Genomic DNA, 13,365 nt, shown 5'->3' with positions numbered 1-13,365 from the left:
ATGTGACATAAACTGTCATACCAACATTCAGTGCTTAGGAACAAAATAAGTATTCTTTCTTCGCATCACTAATTATTTTTCTTCCAGGTCTAAAGCTGTCTCGGTGGCTTTCACTGGTGGTGGGTTTGCCACAAAACATCCCCCAAACTTTTATTAGCTCAGGGTCAAACACCACAGAAATCATTCAATCGTGGAAATATTCTCCAGAGATCAAGACCTTTTCATTCCTACTCATCAATAATGTGCACTTAATGTGTACAATTGATTTTTATTTTCTACTGTATTTGTCTGACCCACAACGGTCAGCTGGACAACCAGAGGCACAAACAGCAGCAATGTGTCCTCGGGGCGTTCAGGGTAACACGGACTCACTCCCATCGTTCTCTTTCTGCAGCGAAGTTTGGATTACAAATGATGAACTGCTATTGAGAAACTGGGACAACCGTTCTACTCGATATTGTCTTTAGGGCCGCCAAATGCAGCGGTCCTGCGTTTGAAAGCAGAGCAGAGAAGACCAAGGCACCGCTCTTCACGTGGGGCTGTTTTCTGAGCTGCCTTACAGATTCGCTTTTGATTGCTGAGACATACACGCAAATCAGTAGGTACAGATTTGTGGTTTCGCTTTCATGAGCAAAATTTCTCAAGATGCTCTGGAATTTATCAAAAAATTTAAATTTTGTGGTTGGTTTGTTTGTTTGGTGGGTTTTTTGGTGGTGGTTGTTTGTTTGGGGATTTTTTGGCCTTTTTTTCCCACCCCCCAGTCACTAGTTCTCTACTTTTAAGCTTAGATAACGTACCGCATTTCCACTTGGGACGTCTCTTTGCCCCACATAAGTTCTTCGCTATGTTGAAAAGAGCTTCTTGTACAATAAGCAGGATTATGCCAGAACTGGATAAAACTTCACTCAGAAAACAAAAGCGACTGCTGGTTAAAATCTGCAGTTAAGCGTCACTCGTGTGCAAAAGTGCAGCGCACGGCAGCCAAGCAGGTGACGAGCAAAGGAGCTGGAGCAGCTTTAAGAGCTGTGGCCTGAGCCCGCCACGAAATAACCCGCAGCCAGAGCTGCACGTGACCACGGCAGAAATCCCGCAATAAGCCACAAAACAACGTACGGGCTCAACTGCCCAAGTGTAGACTGGGAACGAACACACTACACTCTCCAAACTGGCAAAATCTGCATTTAATTTACAACATAGTAAAGGTTACAGGTAAAAAGCTCAACAGAAAGTGTGAAAAGGCCTATTACATATTACACAAGTGTACAAACTTCTGTACAAAGCCCCTAGATGTTAAACTGTCCCCTCCTCTACTGGGCAGCTATGGCCCATAAGCTCTAAAATAACGAGAGCTTGTTCAAATCCAGGGAGGAGAAGAGCTTTAAAAACCAACGAGCAGTAAAGCGTCCCTTTTCAAGAAAAATCTTGCAAAGATCCACTTGCAAAAAAACACAGAACAAAAAAACATCCCCCCCAAAAAACAAAAAAAAAAAAAAAAACAAAAAAAAAAGGAAGATGACCTGTTCAGCTTTTACTTGCCCTAACTAATCTTACCCTAAAGAGTTGCCTTCATAAAGCAGACTGGCTGGAAAACAAAAATTCTACATACCAGAGAGGAGCAAAACTAAAGGGAGATGTTAAGAGTCCGCACGGAGTATTTGGAAGAACATCTGAGGACTGGACGCTGTTCAACAGCAACTGGAGCGGCACGGCTGGATCATGAAGGTACCGGGTTCATCCACAGGACAGCCTGAGCTCGATCCCACGGTGCAGGGAGGGGAACGAACCAGCCTCTAAAGCCATCGCTTGTGTGGACAGGGGAGGAACCAGCGCGTTTTATGTCAATAACATGATCGAAGCAATCGCTCTGCGCATGCAGAGTCCACCCTGATTTTGGAGCATCTGCCCAGCAGCCAGTGTGCGCAGCACAGCGGATGCGCTGGACACAGCACCACGCTGGCAGCTGCCAGGTTCTCACACCACGGCTCAGCCAGGTCAGCCAAGGACTGTACAGAACGAACTGCTGGGTACGGCACTGTCAGCCTAGCGCACAATTCCTGGAGAAATCCCCCAAGCAACACAGGAATGTGACTACGTAGCTGAACCGCATTATAGAATGTAAAAGAAATCCAGAGTAAACCTAAGAAAAACAGAGCTCTGGCCTTACCTTGTATAAAGACATTATGTCTGAGTACAAGGGAATTGGATTTTGAAACCTAAACCCAAGGATTTGGAGGGCTAGAGCAACAACCCTAACCCAGCTTCTCATGCTATTCCATGTGAAAAAGTGATGTAGTCAACAAATGTAATACTATGAAACCAACTTGGGCACTGCTTTATTCAAGGCGAGGCAGATTCTCTACTGGAATTCATATCCCAGCTTCAGGGAGCGCTCAATTCTCACCCGCTGCTAACAGCAGCCAAAATAGCGTGCGGATAGTGGGGTTGGTGGTTAAACGTACAAGACGCTGCTGACGGCTGCTCAATTTTACGTGTCTTGTTGCATCTCGCATATAATCTAACCTCACAGGTTCCATTTGCAAATAAAATGGAACTACTTAAGTTAAAAGGGCCATCAAGTTTAAAAGACACCGTGACCCACCGTCCGACACCGCAGCAGCACCACGGAACCCCGGCTGCTCCTCGACCATCTCAGCTCCAGGTTTTCACCAACTAACAGGATGCTGTAGTGTTTTTAGGTGGAAATTAAAACAAACTGTAGCTAGACTAAAATAAAAAAAAGTCCCACATCAGTGGGGTCCTGGAAACATAAAAAATAAAAGCTGACCTATATTTTGCAAGTTCTAGAACTCATAGCAATGGGATTTCTGAAAGGCTTGGCCCCACAAACATTTACTTCTGATACAGCTGACCTGCTATGAGCAAGTGCAGCAGGAACAACAATATTCATAGTGAGCACAACACCTAAATACACGAATTTGCAGGGTCATCCCATAAATGATAATTAAATTGTATTACTCTGCCCCTTCAACTTATGGATCAAAATTCAGAGTAAAGACCTCTGGGGACAGTAATGGCTAAGAAAAGGCTGCCAGATATTTTTGATTCAAAAGGAGATGGGAGGTGTATTTTTTTTTTAGACATATAAAAACATTTGAAGACAGATCTTTAAAGGATATTTCACTTCTCCAATCTTGGTATTACATCTGGTTAGGACATTGAAATTTTAAAAAGACAATACTGCACATAAACAGTTTCTGGAGTTCGTAACTCCCACCCCTCCCTCGACAAAACCCAGCTCAGATCAGCAGGGAAGGGGTCGGCTTCTTGCCCGGCCATGCCTCCTTTGCATATTTCTTCTTCTTGGGTTCATTCACAGCTTCGGGATTAAAGACAGCAGGGTTTGGAGCTGGGTTCATGTTAACTGTTGAGGGCACAACGGGAGTCAAGTCCACATCTGGGGCGAGATTGGGGTAGGGCATGGGCAGCCCCCCAATAAGCGCTGTCCCGTGGACGCCGTGCGACTGGGAACCCGCCTCATTGTGAGTTGGGGGTAAACCCCCATATAATCCTCCGCTGTAGGGAAAGTTTTGCATACGTCGTGATGCAGAATCATCTGTGGTCAATGAGCCTGGATTGTCCAACCGTTTTTTCTGTAGATGGAAGTATTGAAAGAATTATTCAAAATACATGAAACAAGCAAACTCTTTAAACTGGATGCCAATGCCATTTTCCCCTAAAAGGGACCTAGACCAGCCACACATGAACTGGTTACAGACCATCTCCCAAGATTTCTTCTGGGTTTCCTTGAAAACCACTTAATAACAAACTCTTAAAGGTGCACAATGCGGGAAGGGGTGACAGAAGTTGAAGCTCTGGTTTAATTTAGATCAGGTCTGAGCACCTTGTTACCTCCGGTATGTGCTCACCAGTCCTGAGGTTGTCCTGAGCGCAAGACTGAGGGGTCTTCAGCCAGTAACACGGACCCTCCTTCCCCCCACAGTAAGAAACTGAAACTTCTAGGTCACTGGGGTGATTTTGTCCAGCTCCTGCTCATCTGCATCTTCTCCTGCAGTCCGGGGTTTATGCAGAATTATCCTTTTCCATATACGTTGCTTAGCATATACCAGCAACAAGTGAAATTGCTATTACACTGTTGCTTCGCTACCCTGAAATTTTGCCAGTCTTCCCTACTCTTCGCATATTCAAATTAAATACAGCACTGGTAACACACTCAATCTTGGAGCAAGTTCTAGTCCTAGCAGACAACCTTATGAAGTCCTTAGCGCTTACAGCACTTAAACCACCAGCCTCTCTTTTTTACTTCTTATTTTCTACCCTTGCCACAATTTTAACTGACGCCTAGAACTACCAACCTGAATGTCTGGAAAGTGTTTCTTTTGGGGAAGAAAAAAAATTGCCAATGATCCCATGTGTTATTAAAATGGTCAAATCTGCTAAAAATTACTATTATGAAACACGAACACGACTTTAGCTTAACAATAAAACATTACGTTTCTAAGCTGTAATTCATAAAGTGAGTTCATTAATGTAATGTATTAATTAGAAAGACAGGAGTTATTCTGTACCTTAACAGGGACAACTGCTGTCTGTACCATGTTCCTGAAACGCCCAACAGAAGGGTCCACGTCCTCTGCAAAGGCAAGAACAGTGAGGCTGTCAGTAAGAACAGAGGAAAACATAAACCATCTAGCAGGTAGAGGAACCTGTGTGAAGAACTGGTTCACGGACCTTCTCTCCCCAAAGCCAGCGCTGCAGCTCTCAAGAAGCACAAGTTTGCCCAAATAAAGACAAGAGCTAAGGGGACACCTGGTGGCTTTGCCTCAAGGTGGCTCATCAGATATTCTGGTAAGAAAGGCTTCCACTGTGAGAGCCAGTGTCGAAGGCTTTACTGAAATCCAAAAAGATCACATTGACTGGCTTCCCTTGGTCAACTAGGCGGGTATCCTATGAGAATACTGGAAAAAGGGCCTTAAAGGCATCAACTAAAGACAAAAGCAAAGTACGTACCTGGATTGATGATTTCATCATCATCACTGAATGTCACTCTGGAGTTCTTCCGTTTTCTCTTTGGTCTCTGAATATCCAAGTTTCCTTCCTCAATGGTTAGCGTGGAAATTCTTTTGTTGTGGGCTGTATTAAACTCTGTCAGGTTCTAATGACAAATTTAGAGACGAAGCAGTTTAAGCAACTAGTATGTGAAGCCTGCTTTAATCATGTGATTGCGCATATCAACAGACCACAGCACACGTGTTCTGCTTCAACTGTAGACCCTGGGAAGGAGGAGTGCTCCAGTGCCGCAACACGATGCCCACAGAGGTGGTGGAGTCTCTGGAGAGATATTCAGAACCTGCCTGAGCACAATCCTCGGTGACCTGCTCCAGCTGACCCTGCTTGAGCAGAGGGGTTGGACTAGATGATCCCAAGAGGTCCCTTCCAAACGCAACAATCCTGTAAATGTCACACACACTGCTCTCTCCCTCTTCACTAGAAAACTGTAGGAAACGGGAGAGCGTTCACTGTTACCTGCCAATGGGGAAATGTGGGAAATCACCCCTGACGTGGGGCACCGTTAGTTGGAGAGCGCTACTCCCTGGCAAGCCTTTGTGAGACAACCATTGGAACAGCAGGATTATTAGGTCACAGATTCTGGGAAGCAGCATGACCACAGGCTTATCGTGGCAGAACAAGACACCTCAGGCTGTCTTCAAGGCCAAGAAATTAAGCACCTGAAGTTACGGAAACAAGTGGGGAACGCTATCCATCTAGCTGGAAATGCCATCTAGGTACAGCGTGCCATCGTACTCACATCAAGTTCTGTCTCCTCCTCTGGCAGGCCCAGCAAACCCTTGAGCTCTTCATCTTCACCACCCATCTTCTCGTCTCCTTTAACTGCTGACGGCAGCGTCTGAGGCTTCTCTCGCAGGGTATATGCTCGTGTAGAAGCCCCAAATGAAACTGTGGAGTCAATGGGTATCTGTTGGGGTTTGTGAGCTTCCAAACGGATGTGACCCAAGAATGTGCCATGTGCTGAGAACATCAAAAATAATCTGTTAGTCATCAGCTTGGGCTCACAGTATTTAAGTCTTGAAAAATTCAGAAACTGCACATATTTGCTCCGAGATACAAATCAGTGAGATACTGCTGAAAACATTAGCTATGTACATTTTACCTACCGTCTCACAAACTAAGGTAACACACATCAGAATTCCTCAAAAAGTCATGGAAATAAATGACGAACACCATTTACTTTCTGGATTCTTGTAGGTCCCAACGCACCATGTCTGGAACCATTCCCTCACTGGAAAAAACAGTATGTCAGGTTTTAGATCTTGGGAAACTACCCTCAGAAGAGAAAGCTTCATTAAAAGTGTGAAGGGAAGGCCAAGTCACCTTCCTTCTCTCCCTTGGCCTCTTAGAAATGTTTTAAGCACCAGCTGAAGCAGATGTAAGCTGACTGGAGCAAACACTCCTTTGCTCCTAACCCTCACCACTCTTTCACTAGGATGCTAATTCAGATTACAGTCATCTATCCACACAGGGCAAACAACGAAAGAGCAAAAAGTCTCTGATTCAGAAATGTTTAAGCACCGAAATATCGTACTGCTATCTGGTTAAATGTCACACTACTTACTGCTGTTTAGATCTATGAGGAAAACCCTCTTGAGATGTTTGTGGTAGACCAAGGCAGCATGGACCCGAGAGCAAGACTGGTGGTCAATTGTAAAATCGCACAGATCAGGATTTCTCCCAAAGAGATAGTATTTCTTCTCATCAATGATGAGTTTCTGAGGTAGAATATCAAACAGAAATGCACATTAGACTCCTACAATCTTTTGGACCTTCCTGAAGAAAAAAAAAAAATACAGAGCAAATTCAAAACAAAGCATCAACAGCTAATCAATATTTCAGTTTTGTCTGGCACTGTGAAATACAGACATTCAAATCTTCTCATTGTAAAATCAGAACAGCTGAATATGGAAGAGTCCCAGTTAATCCCTTCTTTAATAGCCAATACAAGACAGCCTGGGAAGGACAATAACTCTTCACAGCAGGAGATCGTCTTATAGAAGAGATTCGCTCTTACATCTGCTCCCAATGGTTTTTACACATTGCTTGATGCAGGTGACCTTGGGTCTGGTCTAAGCCAGGAATCTGCTAAATGATCTTCAGTCCGGTACAGAGCATCAAAATGATATTACTGTACAGAAATGGACACAGAGGAGATTTCAGACTTTTAAAATAAAGATGTAATACTATCTTGAATATGTACTGTGATACGAATCCATATTAGTCTATTCAAGTAAACTGTTAATTTTAGGCTTAAATAAATTAATTAAATTAATTAAATTACGTTCTTTGGATTTAGTTTGAGAACGAGATGATAACACCCAGGGAGAGAGTTAATGTTTATCTTCAAGTAACTTTCCATTGTTTTTGAGTTGGAACATAGCAAATCTAAGAATTTACTGTTATCTTAGTTGTCTGGGAGCCAAAGTCTTCCTGAGCTCTGCCCACAGGTGCGAGGCAGCTGGGAAGGGGACATGGATGGGACAGACCTTGACTGACATCCAGACTGACCACTGAGAATATTCCCCGCCATTAGCATCAGGCTTCATATTTAATGGGAGTTGGGTTTTCTGGCTGCAGAGACCCGTTCTGGAGTTTTCTTTTAATTCGGCTTTTTGCCATTCTACCGTGTTGCAGAGGTCTCTGGGCTTTTCTGCCTTTTTCTCTCTTCTCTCTCTGGGATCAGCTGTTTGGGGCCAGGAGCTGCTTCCTGGGACCGGCTGCATTGAGTATCTTTTATTTTATATTTCCATTTTATATATATTCTTAGTAGTAGTGGTATACTAGTATTGCTTTGTTATTTTATTAAACCGTCTTTCTCTCAATCCACGAGTTTCTCCACTCCCTGTTGATTCTCTCCCCTATTTGGGGGTGTGGTGGGGGGGAGTGATTGTGATTGCGACACGCACAAAACAAGACCATTCTCACTTGACAGTATTTCAAGAGATTTTTGCAAAGACACAAACAAATTCATAAACTGGAAATATTGCAATAAATCAGAGAAAATAATTGTATTGCCTTTACTTCAAGATAATGTTTCCAAATTTTTCTGTGCCTCTGAGCTATAACCCAGTGTCATCCTTTATACACTGAGCTTAAACACTTCATGGCTTGTTTTAATGTTGCACTTTCTGGACCCAGCGACCACAAGGTGAACCTCAGACCTCTGCACGAGACCCGGGACACAGATGGCTCGGTTAGTATCAAGTGCTCAGAAATTCACAAGATTTAAGAATGTTCTTTCTTGGTTACTGCTGTCTACCGTAAGACACAAACCTGAAAAACTATTTGCCACATGTACCAAACAGGGAAACAGATGGATCACATTGAAATGCTGTGAATCACTGCACAGTTCCCATAGATACACACAGGAATTGTCTCACGTAACCACCACAGTCTAGAGGATGTTAAGCCACCGCCTGCACACAGGGTGCAAGTCACAAACCACCGCATGAGCGGGCAAGGAACCGTCTGCTGGAACCTCCCGCCAAGAATTGCTGCAATTCTGGGTCTTACTCCAGCAAACCCAGGTACAACAACTGCACTACACACGTCGGTGCCTGCGCCTGGTCACCGCTTGCCACAGCATCCAGCACATATATTATACGCTATTCAACACACATATGATGCGCTGTACGACAGGCACGCTGTACCTCGCTCATCTCAGTGACACCGAGAGCCAACACCAGATATCCAGGAGGTGAAACACAAACTCCACAGTCATTCTGTGAGCTCTGTGCGATGTACTGAACCTCGGAGCACTCAGACAGCGGACTAGCAACGGTGGCTAACAGTGAGTGCTCTGCACAACAGCAAACACAGTCTGGTTTAGGTTATCAAGAGAGCTGACGGGAGGAAGAGGGCACCGGGATGTTCGTACCACCCACTTTCCCAAGGCAGGCAGAGAGCCCAGCCTTACAAAGCCAGCTCAGGTGTTAGGGGACAGACTTGCCTGAGCTTACTGAATTTTTTGGCACACTGCTTCCTCTAGAACTCGTTTAGAAGCTGTTAATATAGAATTCACTCAGTGTAAGTAAGTTTGCTCAGCATAACTTCTGCAAGCTGCGAACCTTTGAAACTTCCTGCTTCATAAAGTAAAAAAGGACTCAGAGTCTTCGAGCTGTGTCCCTGGAGATAAGTAAAAGAACAGAATGGCATCTGACACAAAAATGTTTTAGCTGTTACCAGGAACTTATTTTCTCCAGCTGTGGGTGCAAAATAGCAGCAGAAGCTCAGACTGTTAACGGACAGCCCACCTGATGAAAATGAAGAGAACCAATGAAGAATGGGGAGACCCAGACTCTAATTTTGCAGCTACTTACAAGTAAATGTAGAAAACGCTGGGAAATTTTCTACTGCTGGTGCCTACATGTATTACACACCAAATACATACCAAACCTATTTTCATACCTCAATGAGTTTGTCTCCTTTGACTACATCCAGATGTAAGCCAGGTGGAGGTTTCCCTGCCCTAGAAAATAAAGAAAGGGAAATATAGTATCAAAATATTTAATAAAAATTTTATTAGTGTTAGAGCTAATACCCTATTAGAGCCACAGAACAAACCTACACAACTGTAAGCAGATTTATTTTGGAGAAAATACAAAAACCCTATAATTTTCTTTTCTTCCCTGCAGATTCATTCTGACAACACATAAAATCTGATTTTTTTTTTTTTAATAAGAATTTTAAGCTAACAGGACATGAGACATTTCAGCTGTTACTTCTCCGTGTAAAAAAATGGCTAATTTACAAAAAGAACAGAGCAGCTGGACATGGTAAAGTTCAGGTTCTCCCATGGCAGCTGCACGTATGGATTTGTTTGCCTTAGAGAAGACATCAACTCCTTAGAATGATTAGTAATAAAATATTTAAGAGGGATACCACCGAACAAAACCAAGTTCCAGCAGAGGTTTTTGAAAGATTAGAACATCTACAAGCAAAAATTCTTTCTTCTGTATTAGAAACAGAAAAACATATTTCTTCAGTTTCTTCCCGTTGTGCTCTCCAGCCCAGTCCCCTGCTCTGGGCATTACGGCAGGACGATTCTGTGAGGAATCTGTACAGATTATTTCTGCCATTGATGGCAAATCTTCTACTGCAGAACTAGAGAGTAATGGGACAGTTGGTCAAGAGGATGAAAAGCTCAAGCTGAGCTTAACTCTGGAAGGAACATATTGAATAACAAAAATAAAACATTTCAGAAAAAGAGGACAAAGCCATTAAGGCTTTGGGATGTGATGCTCGCTAGAAGCACCGAACCGCAGGATTGAAGCTTTCCAGATGAGCCGGCAGCATCTCCTCAGTGATGCTCAGACCCACCGCTGACACTCCAGCTGGGTCACAACAGCTCTGTCCAGCTGAAGCTCAGCAGCTCCACTGAGGCCAGTCCCACCAGTCCACTGAGAAATTTCGAGTTGTAGCTATTAAGGACATGGGACAACTTCAGTTCTACTGTGTTGGTTTAAAATTAGGTCAATTATTTAGGTTTCTAAATGTGGACTCAGAAGCCTAGATTTAGCCACTTCCTAAAACTCTTGGCCTATGTGACTACTGTGCACGCCTTCATGCCCAGCTTCAAGGACAAGGTGGGATTTCCAGAACTCAGGAGCTCACCGTCTCCAGAAACCTGTGTTCGGTCACTGCCACGAATAGCTTGTTCTTGGCTCAGAGAAAATGCAGAGGAACGAGCATTGCCTCTCAACCATACCACTCCAAACGTATGGACATTCCAGAACAAGCCTGACATCCCAACTCATGGTGTGGCAAGATAGAGAGGAAAGAAAGATTCACAATCCCAAAACCAGGACAAAAGGAGAGACCGGCAGTATCTATTAAACATCTGATGGTCACCTCAAAACTACAGCCCAGACCATTCGTGCTTCACAGAAATTACTTTTACTCACTAGCAGCACCTCAGAGGGTATGAAAAAGTTTTAAAACTAGGATATGGAACTGTCATCTAAAGACATTTTCTTATCTCACGGTATGGCTAAATTTTAACCCATGGAAAGTACCGGGAACATCTTTATTTCAATTTTAGATGCACAGCCCATGCCTTTGCTAACACATTCATAAACGAGTGCTGGCATGAGCAAGTACTACTAAGACAGCATTCATTATTTTTGATCTGTCTTGAGCTAGTTTAACTGCTGGAAACACAAGAATAAATATTGTATATACTATAAAGAAGTAACTTATAACAGCATAAAATCTAAATCAAAGCCAGAACTGAAAACCGATGAAAACCATGAATTTCATTATAATGCAAGTTGTAAACGCTGTTGTATAAAAGCAGTGAGAAAAAAAATAAAGATATGACATTTCACATTTCAAGTTGACCATCCAGAATAATTTTTGGCTTTATCTGCTCCATCGCGCCATCATTTTATGGAGGCCCATCTTGTCTCAGATAGATATTTGTTATTGTGTATGTTCAGCACAAATAAAATCCATGAGTAATTCTTTTCTCTGAGAAGGTTAAATGGTTTTCCTAACTAAAGCAGGCACTTAAACAGGTGAAAATTTAAAAGCATATTCACTAAGCATCCATTCAGTGAGTACTATCAAAGCACTGAAAGGCAGGGCACCTGTAGTAAAAAGAAGATGACTATGCAATTAAAGACTGCAGTCGTGCACGCACATACATAGGCAGCTCACACAAATGTTTTTCAGCTGTAACACTGTGTCATTTTCTACGTGATTTAAAGCATAACTGCACACAACCTGTGAACAATAAAGGCGCTGGCACCCAAAGAAGATGGTACAGCTAAGATCTACGCAGTAATGTAGCAAAAATTCAAAGCAAATGGAACAGGGCCCCAGATAAACCAATCTGTAGGCCAAAAGGCTGGACCAGATGATTTTCAGAGATCCTCTCCAACGTGGACTTTTCTGCAACTCTAAAATCGGCCAAATTCACAATCTCAATACTGCTGCTCCAAGAGATCGCTTCCCCCTGACTTCTTAATTCAGTATAATTAAAAAAATCCAGGCTAGTTTCCCGCTGATAAATTTCCTGTAGCGAACACACGACTAGAGTATAAAACGCGGCGCGCGGTCCATCCCGCGTTCTGTGGAAGCCCGGGCAGGGCTCCGAGCCCCGGCCGCGCTGCCCGGCCCCTCAGGCCGAGGCCGCGGCGACGGCTGCGTCCCGAGCCCGGGCCCCGGCAGGCCCGGCGCCGCAGCCGCCGCCTCCGCGGGCCGGGGAGCCCCAGGGCCCGGGCAGCGCCTCAGCCCCGCGGCCCTTCCCGCCCCACGCCCGCCCGGCCCGGCCCCCTGGGCCCAGCCCCGCCGCCACTCCCCCGGCCCGGCCCGGCCCGGCCCGGCCCGGCGGGCACCCGCACCCCTCCGCTCCCCGCGGCACGGCCAGAGGCGAGCGGCCCGGCGGAGCGGGGCCCAGTGCCCCAGGCCGCCTGCCCGCTCACCAGCTGGGGCACTCGAACAGCGAGAGGCCGCCGCCGCCGCCGCCGGAGTTCGCGTTCGCCGCCATCTTGGCTCTGCCCCATTCAGGCGGGCGCGGGGCAGGATGGGAAGCGGGAGGACCGGCGCGGGAGGCGATCCCGGCGTGCACCGCGCGGCGGGGCGGGGCCTGTGACGCCCACGGGGACACGCGCCGGGCGGGGCGGAGGAGGCGCTGCCCCGCGTGCCCCGGTACCGAGCGCCGCTGCCCCACGTGCCCCGGTACCCGGCGCCGCTGCCCCGGCCACCCACGGGCGCACTCGCTGACAGGGGCGGTAAAACGCTTAAGTGAAGCACGAGGGAATAACCCGCATCACCCCCGGTTTAGAATCATAGAGTCGTTTTGGTTGGAAGAGACCCTGAGGGTCATCGAGTCCAACCATAACCCACCCCGGCACTGCCCCGTGTCCTGAGAACCTCATGTCCGCAGGGATGGTGACTCCAGCACTGCCCTGGGCAGCCTGTTCCAGTGCCCCACAGCCCTTGGGGGAAGAAATTGTTCCCCAGATCCACCCTCAACCTCCCCTGGCGCAACTTGAGGCCGTTTCCTCTGGTCCTGGCGCTTGTTCCTGGGGAGCAGAGCCCGACCCCCCTGGCTCCAAGCTCCTTTCAGGCAGGTCAGAGATCAGAAGGTCTCCCCTCAGCTCCTGTGCTCCAGCTGAACCCCCAGCTCCCTCAGCCGCTCCCATCACCATACGGGCTCAGCAAAGTTCTAGCAACAGGCAACTAGTCCAAGTTGTCCCAACACAGTTCTGGGGCAACAGATTTATTTTTCTGTGATCAGCTGTTGCACAGGATTTTGTGTATGTCCATGTGAAAGTCATTCAGTGGTTTCAGCTCATTTCATCAGAGACC

General features: G+C 45.8%; 1 protein-coding gene and 1 non-coding gene across 2 annotated transcripts; both read right to left on the bottom strand.

The window, feature by feature from the left end:
- Positions 1–3,163: 3,163 nt before the first annotated feature.
- PPP1R8 (protein phosphatase 1 regulatory subunit 8) lies at positions 3,164–12,574 on the bottom strand. Its single transcript, XM_065650780.1, has 7 exons — positions 12,477–12,574; positions 9,460–9,520; positions 6,614–6,767; positions 5,789–6,009; positions 4,990–5,134; positions 4,548–4,612; positions 3,164–3,611 (listed from the first exon to the last, which is right to left on the bottom strand). The coding sequence occupies exons 1-7, from the start codon at positions 12,539–12,541 to the stop codon at positions 3,258–3,260; spliced, it is 1,065 nt and encodes a 354-aa protein (XP_065506852.1). The 5' UTR covers positions 12,542–12,574; the 3' UTR covers positions 3,164–3,257.
- Positions 8,097–8,262, bottom strand: LOC135997876 (small Cajal body-specific RNA 1). The gene has a single exon (XR_010607500.1). It is a non-coding gene; the product is annotated as a small Cajal body-specific RNA 1 (non-coding RNA).
- Positions 12,575–13,365: the final 791 nt, after the last annotated feature.

The sequence above is a fragment of the Caloenas nicobarica genome, chromosome 23, assembly GCF_036013445.1.
Source record: "Caloenas nicobarica isolate bCalNic1 chromosome 23, bCalNic1.hap1, whole genome shotgun sequence".
Taxonomy (NCBI): domain Eukaryota; kingdom Metazoa; phylum Chordata; class Aves; order Columbiformes; family Columbidae; genus Caloenas; species Caloenas nicobarica.
The sequence above is the reverse complement of the archived record's forward strand: the minus strand, read 5'-3'. Positions and strand labels throughout refer to the sequence as shown.